Source organism: Primulina huaijiensis, chromosome 6, assembly GCF_012295235.1.
Source record: "Primulina huaijiensis isolate GDHJ02 chromosome 6, ASM1229523v2, whole genome shotgun sequence".
NCBI lineage: Eukaryota > Viridiplantae > Streptophyta > Magnoliopsida > Lamiales > Gesneriaceae > Primulina > Primulina huaijiensis.
In genome coordinates this window covers 23,585,067-23,594,254 of record NC_133311.1, presented here as the reverse complement: position 1 = coordinate 23,594,254, position 9,188 = coordinate 23,585,067, and the positions used below count along the sequence as shown (strand labels likewise).

The 9,188-nt window shown below is 35.3% G+C and overlaps 1 protein-coding gene and 1 pseudogene across 6 annotated transcripts; both read right to left on the bottom strand.

Moving 5' to 3' along the window:
- Nucleotides 1–689: 689 nt before the first annotated feature.
- LOC140978836 (ATP-citrate synthase alpha chain protein 1-like) lies at nt 690–3,996 on the bottom strand (annotated as a pseudogene).
- A 991-nt stretch (nt 3,997–4,987) lies between these two features.
- On the bottom strand, nt 4,988–8,895 carry LOC140978811 (uncharacterized). Of its 6 annotated transcripts, XR_012175631.1 has the most exons (9): nt 8,479–8,895; nt 7,578–7,926; nt 7,151–7,184; nt 6,761–6,983; nt 6,297–6,386; nt 5,724–5,789; nt 5,553–5,644; nt 5,423–5,470; nt 4,988–5,287 (listed from the first exon to the last, which is right to left on the bottom strand). XR_012175631.1 is itself a non-coding variant. In XM_073444040.1 (7 exons), exons 1-7 carry the CDS (start codon nt 8,585–8,587, stop codon nt 5,223–5,225), a joined length of 918 nt encoding a protein of 305 aa, XP_073300141.1. In that variant the 5' UTR covers nt 8,588–8,895; the 3' UTR covers nt 4,988–5,222. The 6 variants fall into 6 exon arrangements, 2 of the variants coding, with proteins under 2 accessions (XP_073300141.1, XP_073300140.1); XR_012175629.1 differs by having other exon boundaries at nt 5,553–6,386; XR_012175630.1 differs by having other exon boundaries at nt 5,423–5,644; nt 5,724–6,386.
- Between the last annotated feature and the right edge of the window lie 293 nt (nt 8,896–9,188).

The window sequence follows — 9,188 nt, the reverse complement described above, 5'->3', positions numbered from 1 at the left end:
ATCAAGTGAAAACTCATCAGATCTCTTCACAAAGGCACTTCCTACCACAATATTCAGAAAGCACATATATAATATTGGGATGCGCAATCTACGAAATTTGTGAAGAATTGTTCGTGTCAACATGAGGGGGAGTTTACGTGACTGCACTCTTTTTCCCTTACTATGGTTTTTATCCCAATGGGTTTTTCCTAGTAAGGTTTTTAACGAGGCAGTATAAAAACACGTAATGTATACAATCATTATGATCATCATCACAAGGGGGAGTGTTGAAANTTCATAATTTTACGAGAACATTTTCTTTCTTCTTTTTAAATAAAAACAAAGATTGTCCTAATAATTTACTTGAATGCCAAAAACTTTGCAAAAAAGTCGAATCCCAATGCCCAGCGAGAGAATTGTTGTCGCCTTCGAAAAGCGGTATAAACTATTCATTCATATTCTTTATAATATATATATATATATAATATGCACCCAAAAAAGAAAAAAAAAATTCCTTATTATAAAATATTTCATTTCCAGTAATATTTGGCCAGTCATAATATAATATCCAAAGTAGCACTACCCAATGTGAAACAACTGTTAATTTCTTAAAATAGCTATATCTACAACATAAAATATATATAAGATTTTGTGTATTGTACTGCAATAAATAGTTAAAAATTATTTTTTTTATGGGTCTATAGAATGATAATACCCCCAGTTGTGCAAAAAACAGGCGAAAGATTTCATTAATTAATTTGTAATCTCGGAGACTTCAGCCTCATTTATGGCACGTTTCAAAAGCACAAATTTCAAATCTATATTCCTACAAACCAAAAGCAATAAACAATGAATTCAAAGTTCAGGCAGCTGCATTGATGCATTCAATGGCTTGTTTGCATATACCGGTCATGGTTGCCTCAGGTCCATAGACATCTATAGGAATGCCCATTTCTTCTCCGAGAGTTCTCATCCTGGCAAGACTTCTCTGGTAATTCGGACCACCCCTTCGAACGTACAGACTCATTCTTGCTGCCTTAAGTTTTGATTCCTATAACCAGAGCAATAATGCTAGGACTTGAGCATCTGGTGCATTCTTGAGGACTACAGAAAGAAAATAGGCAAGTGATGATCCTCACATCAATTACAACTCTGGCATACTGCAAGATTTCTTCTTCATTGGGAGCGCCACTGTATTCTGCGTAGTTCCCGAGCTCAGAGGCAAAGCCAAGATCACCAACCTAAATCCGAGTATGTTAATTTTAGGGCAAACTGTTTCACGAGTATAAAAAAGGACCAAGAATGAGGAATATCTACGGTGTCTGCATAGATAACACTAGCGCCTCCTCCAGCAACCATAGTCCAGATTCGTCCTTTTGGGTTCAAGACTGTGAACTTCAGAGATGCGCTGGTCTGAAGGCGAAATGATAAGAGAAACAAATAAGGCTTTACAGCATATTATTAACATACAGACTTGGCATTTATTATATCACATAATTTGTCGCATTCTCAATGTCTCTTGTATCCTTGATCAACAAGATTCAAATGAGTTCAAAAGGAGATTAAATGCATTTTTAAGTACCTTTTCATCAAGTCCATGGATAAAGCTTTCTGTAGGACTCATAACTCTTCCAAAGGGCATTGGAAATTCGATATTTCCCCATCTGTAAGATATAATGTAAATACAGCCCAATATTAGCATGGTATACTTATAGGTGATACTAAGCCTAAAAAAAGGATTGATGAAAGGAAAGTTAGTTTACTTTTTAAAGTTCTTGAAACCTGCTGTATCATCAAGCTCCCCTCTCATATCCAAAGGATAAGGCTTTCCATCAACCATGGTGAAAGGATTCATCTCAAGAAAAGTGAAGTCCAAATCTAAGTTAAAAAAAATCTCAAATCATTGCAGAGAATATTGATGATTAAATATCTTTTTAAGTGAATTTTATTGTCGAGAATCTTAGAATTACCTAAGAATAAAGCATAGACTACTTTGATGAACTCCTCAATCACACCTTTGATCTGTATCACATATATAATTTATAATTATTAACAGGAGCAAATGACATTTCACCAAATCTGGTAAGACAGATGCAGAAATTTAAACAAAAGAGAGAAAAAATTACTTCCAATGGAAGAGTTGCCACAAGTGGAGCACAAAGCTCTGATGTGAAAGAGATGCCCGTTGAAACAAATATAGTCTTCACCTGGATAGAGTACAAAATATACAGTAAAGTTTGGTTAAATCTTGAGGAAATTTAACTACTAAATATAGAGGATGGGAACAAATATTTTGCTAAAACATGCAACAAAAAAGAAATTCCCAGTACCTTTTCCCAGTTCTCTTCAATCTCAATTCCTCGGTTCCTCCACACTCAGAGAAGCTTATACTACAACCCAGCCTTTGGGAGACTATATTCACATAAAATTCCTCATTATGAGGAACAAACGGTTCTACAATGAATGTTGTAATCGGCCCTTTGCATCCTCCCATCTCTACCTGTTCTCACATGAAATGTGCCAAAGTATAGGTAAATAAATATACTATATAATTATCTGAGTAATTTCCGAGACATGGAAGACACGGTGTGAAAGCATAATGTTCGATATTACACAAGAAATAATGTGAATGTATATTGAAAGTACCTCTTTCCCAAGCTTTTCTTTTACAAATGCGGCAACTCCAGCCAAATCCAGGTTCAATGCGACAAGACCACTTTTGCCACGCTTCCCGAATAACATATCTGGTTTGACAACTAGTTTTGTTGATGAGAGCCATGGTTCCTTGTTTACCAGTTCATTGAAATCAGTAGATTCGGTGACCTAAACCATCAATTCACAAAGATTAATGGTGAATATTAAATCCATAGCAATTTAGGTATCGACACAACTGGAAAAAATTATGGTTCTGCACATGCTCTCACAAGATTATATACAATAAAACTCAAGGATCTGAATATTTCAGTGGCATATTTGAGTTAAATCATGGTAAGTTTAGAGCAATTTAAGCAATGGATAAAATTCATCCATGTGATCAAACTGAAACGAAAAATAAAATTCAAGATGTGTGTTTTCAAATGAAAGTTTTGCACCTCATCGCAGACTGAATCACCACCCATCGGAATGCCCATCCAGCTTCCAAATGCACTAAAATATAGAAAACATGGGACAAAATTCCACAAATTTTAAGGATATTTTCATTTAAGGTCGATAGCTGAACCCCGGATTAACCTATCAGTCAGATAGCTAATCTATAAATATCATCCAATTTGAGCAGCAAGAGAATTGAAGATTTAGGTATACGCCCCTCCAAATATGACACAAGAGCTCACTATTTGTTAAACTCAAACCAGTCGATTTTCACAGAAATTCTTGACATCCGATAATTACAAAAAGAACGACAATATATCCAAGAAAAGGAAGACCAAAAAAGGAACTGACTTGAGCAGATTTGATTTCCAAATTAGACCCAGAAATCCTTTTGAAATATTCTTTCAACAACCTCTTGGAATCATACTCTCTAATCTTCTTTCTTGCCATTGCTTCTCAACCTGATTTTCACAGTCAACCCAATGATTTAAAAAGAAGAAGAAAAAAAGAGCCCAGAGCCGCATTCCCAGATCAGGATCAAGAAACTCAACGTAAAAAAGATCGAATCAAGATCCGCCAATTAAATTAAAATGCCAAAAGTAAATCAAGAACGTAGTAATAGCTGCCAGATATACAGAGAAATTTGAGATCTTTACCGTTGAAAGAGGTCCCAAAATAGGGTGCAAGAAATTCTGGTGTGGAGAGAGATGGTTAATAATTACGAACAGAGTAAATCTTGGCATTGTGCAGCTATAGTTATAGTTGGGGAGATCACTCCACATGAGATTTAACAAAATTGGTAAAAATGGGGTCTTTTTATAGCGCGAAGTTGGTACTGAATGGACATAGAAAGCGCTAACCCATTAACCTACACTCGTTGGTTGTGGATCGATCGTTTAAAAAATGTTTGCACATTCCATATTTGGTGGTCGGGCCTTTTCTTTTAGGTTACTTGCCTAGTAGATCCCTCTTTTTTGCCTCTATGCTTTCAAATTCCCAACTAATTTGTTGGCTAAAAATTAAAAAAAAAAACGTTTTAGATGATTATGTTACATATTAAACAACAATAATAACAGCTAATGATTGGTCTAAGCTATGCCATTGTTTTTAGTATACAAGTTTTTAATGTTGAAAATCTGCCTACTATATTAAAATTTTTTAAATCTATATGAAGCACATTGAGTTAGTTTCATGATATTCGTATTGCAACTCTTTTGCAAGTTCAAAAATAACGAGGAAAAAAATGATAACTTAACATGAATTATATGTAACATTATATATTTCTTGAAATCGATTCTTTTGAATAGTGGTTTTCTTGAATAAAAACAAACCGATTGTTCATCTAATCTAAAATAACATCAAATTTGAATAGCTTTGATTGTTTGAGTTGGAAGTGAGTGAATTATACTAATATGACAAAAAAAATTATAATATTTACTGTCTTACAAATATAAGTTTATGTATGAAAACAAGGGATTGTTCACTTTGATCCACACGTAATACATGGAATCAAAAGCACACACTATTCGTTTTAATGCCAAAAGCTATATATAATTTTGATAATAAAATTCGAATCTTTTACATTCAATGGCAATATTACACATCATACTCACATGGCACAATGAAATTGTCGCTTTTATTGCATCAATAATTCAAAAAGTCAACAGATGCACTAAAGTTTTGAAAATTTATACACCAAACTGAGAGCCACGAATTGAACATTTGTCCTCCTTGTGACTAAAAGTCCTGAATTCCAATTTATTGCACTGACCTAGTGCAAATCCACTAAAAACCCAAGAACAAAATTTCTGCACTGAATTTGGTGCGCTCCACCTTTCACTTTTTAATGTGTATAAAGATAGATGGTGATGTAGCAAAGAAAATTTAAACTTCTCTCTATGCAGTGCAAACAGTCTCCTTATCTTTTAATGTTCATGCCAACCCCGTTAAAATAGAATAATAGTGCTTCGATTAGAATTCCAGCAATTTCAAATACTATACAAACTTATACTTCAAGTCCATCACAATCAGGATCTCGTCGAATTTCAATAAAATTTCAACAAACCTGTTATTCCTAAGATGCTGAAGGCGCAGCGGTGTTAGCTTGACTTTATTTATTTGATCGAAGGTCATCTTGATAAGCGGCGGTTTTTTTATCTTGAATATAAGAATAAATATCCCAAAACAAGGAAGGTGTAACAGCCCCACAGACAAGTACCTGCGAAGGATATTTTAAGTGAAAATATGCTAGAAAGTAGGTCGAGAATACAAGCTTTTACTCATAGCTCTGTTAGATCCATAGCTTCCGCTGTGGTTTACCAGGAGCAAAATCATGCAAAGATTTAAAGCTTACCATATGGGAGCATATGGAGATGACAATTCAAGAAAAGGATAAGGCCACCTGTTAGAGGTAATTCACAATGAATGAAAGAAATCAGTCATGTATCATCCCCCGGAGAAGTTTGAAGGAATTACAAGCATACCTCATCAAAACAAAAGCATGGAGGGTCTACTGGAAAACAACGAATACACATGTCCATAGAAGAAAATATGCTATTCAGAAGAAGGGAAAGCGCTGGAAAAGATTGGTTGATGATTATGTAAGTTCAGGATTAACTGAAAGATAGTTGAGAATTTAGCAATTAATAGATTACCAGGCTGTTTAAAATCGTTTCACCAAGGAGGAAAACAGCATTGACAGAATGCATACAAACAACCAGCTGCAAAATCAAGTAATGCTAAGGCGTATCAAAGAAATAATGTGAAACGTGTTGCATGCATTTAACTCCAGCATGTGTTCTGCAATCACATGCAGACAAAGTAGAGGTAAATTTGAGTCGAGTGACTTTAAACTGCCCAAATCATGCTCCGAGCGAAACTCGGTGCTTGTGAAGCCGTTTGATCTCAAGACACAGTTTCAATTAAAGAGTTTATATTATCAACTTTGACAATCGATTTCATTAAAATATAAACGGCAGCTCTGGCATTTCTATTCAAGCGAAGTTTGAGCTCACAATCTACATTCGATTGAGTAGGCAGACTACCTATGTGACCGAACTTTTAGTATAATATTAAAGCTTGAATAGGCTCATGTGAGCCCTGGCGCGTTGTTTAGTGGAATGAGCAAAACACCTTATGTAGCATAGTCGAATACTTGAAGGTAACAAAATCACTAAATTCTAACAATATTATAGCAGAGCGGATAAAATTGAAATCTTTATACTTACAAAACTTAATCTGAAATCTTTGGCAGTAAAAAATGGGTAAAGTACGAGCCAGAAGACAGAATCTGTGAGTGCGAGAGCCCCAGCACACATCTATGACAAAAGTATAATGAGAAATAATAAGACAACATGGTGATGAGTAAATTCACAGTTCGTTCCATATTTTCTCCAGTCTTACATCCTGATATACCTAGTACAGATCTTCAGTTACACTTGGTGATACATCTTTGACTACACTGGCTGAATATTCAGCGCTTATCCAAGACTTGAGTTCTCCTCGTTAGTGTTTTTATGAACATACATGAAGCAATACCCAAAAGGCAAAAAACTCTGGCAAAGCTTTCCTAAAATGAAATAAGATTAATATTGATTTAATTCTCAGTTAACTAATAATTGGATGCCATATTTCCCTGCGTGAATAATAATAAATATTTAGGAGTATGATACAACTGCAGGAGAAAACTTGCCTGAAAAATTTATTTGTAAAGTGTATTCCCAAGTAGATGCAGTTTGGCGACGACCTTCGTCGTACTGATTCAAACTTATGGTCATGCAGGGCACATCTGCATATTCTCCGAGCTTTGGTGTTATATAGGAGCCTCGCTCCTCTGTACCAACACTACGATTTTTATCGTGGTCGAATTTGTGGCAGTAATGGAGATATCCATGAAAGGAGAGTAGTGTTGCTAGCTACAAAAACACGAACTGAAAAATAAAAATCTGATTTTGATCTTCATGTAAGAACAAAATGACACAACCAATTACAAAAATATATAATGGACTTCAATGACTTTCTTGATACTTGTTGATCTGATTTAGAGGTGTGTGGATGCAGGTTTTAGCTATGAATAGCATACCCCAAAATAGACGGTGACTAGGGTAAAAGTCCACCTGTTTGACAAAAAAGCAGTGAGACAAGATATGCTCCAACCACACACACACATATCACAATATCACTCCTTATTGGAGCATTTGTTTGTTTCATTCTAATGAAAAAGGAGTGAAATAGCAACACGAGAAAACAAGAATACCAAAAGATAAGAAAGAAGCTAGGCAAAAAGGACAACTATGTTGTGTCAAGAAACGTATTGGCATGAATAATTCATCCAAAGATCCCTTCAATCAGAGATGAATTATATTTTCTCAATGCAAGTGCTGGAATCCAGGGACCAGGACAATTAAAAATAGAAGTCAAGATAAAAACATGGAATGCAACTGAAAATCAGGCTTCCTCAGTGAGAGAACATGTTCAAACAAACAGATTAAGAATCCATAAGGTCTTACTGAGTATAAAAGTAAAATATGCGGGCACTATGGATGATGGAGTCGGCAAGCAATAATGCAAGCATTGAGCAGAAAGCAACAATTCGGTAACCAAGAAGCCAAATGGGATGAATTGTTTTCAAACATGTTCCCCAAGCTTCACCCTCGTATGAACATCCTGCTGATTCCTGTGTCTCACCATTTGTTCCGTTCTTATTTTTATTGCCTTCATAGCTCCATATCAAAAGCGCAGGACTCACCATAGCAATTAGGATCCATGTTGCACAGAGTAAAAACCTCCAGTTCAACCAATAACTCGGGGCTGTCGTGTCCGGTGTCATAACAGGCCACCAAGCAAGATTATAAAGTCCTGTCAAGAATCCCATTCTTATTCGTGCTTAAAATCATTAATTATAATTAGTTTCACTAGGATAAGATTATAAATTTGCAATTAATTACATTGGTAAAAAAACGGCTCTTGGCACATGAATATATAGTGTCCAACATAAGTAAATCAGGGGAAGAATCAAGAATAGCAACGTCATAAAAGTAATTAAGGCCAAGAACAGGAGTTCTTTATTTTACTGTTTTATAAAGGATAGTGTCAGTAGAGAAACCAAATCAGATTAAAAAAGCAAAATAAACGTGGGAATGCTACAGTTTCTGTAGTGTATCAAAATTCGATGCACAAGGCATGATGTACCAGTACCACGCAGGTCATTTTCTTTGCCTCTTCAATTGATCAAGAGTTTTTATATTATCGTCAACAATCTTCCTTGATTCGACCTCAACACCCGTTTTAAATCATAAGGACGAAAAGGGGAATCAAGATCCTTCACATGTTACCACCAAAATAAAACACAAACATACATGTGTCCAGTTCAACATAAAAGTGGGAAATTTTGAATGAAGATTATTGTACCTCTGTTTTCTTGGAATGGAATGCAAGATGTTTCTCCTGTCTCGTGAACAGAAACAGGGGATCCCAGAAAAGGGGTAAAAATTGGCACCACTTGCACTGGATCCCACATCCTGTTTGATCAAGAGAATGTGCAGCCGTTAGGATTGTTTGGGACCAGCGCAAAAATGGTGACTCCCAGTTCTGGAAAATGATTGAGGAACCATAAACTTACACGTACAAAGGCAGCAACAAATGTAGGAATCTGTTTGCCTAAACAACCCTTTTCAATTTGACCAATATAACTTAGGTTGACCATGAATGTATGGTATTCCTTTAGTCGACTCCAGACTAGATTCTCTCAAGATCGGCATATTAACATTGTTTATCATCATGAGAAGTGATACAAGAAACATTTCGGCACTCTGCAGACTTCATATGGTCATTAATTTGTAATCAAGTCTCTAACGATATTTTCGCATTTATTGATCTATTGGTGTGTTTGACGTTAATCAATAGCTTGTAATGTTATCTTCATATAATAATCCTAAGAAAAAATATAAAATAGTGAGATCTTTGACAAATATTTTTTTAAAAAAAAAAAACAATTATTTTAAGTAAATAAGCTCGCCAAAATATGTGGTATCGGCAATCGTATCAGTTTTAAGTTACATTTTTACCCCCTCGTGAAAACACGGTCTAAACAAATGTGAAAGACCCAATCACAGCATAGT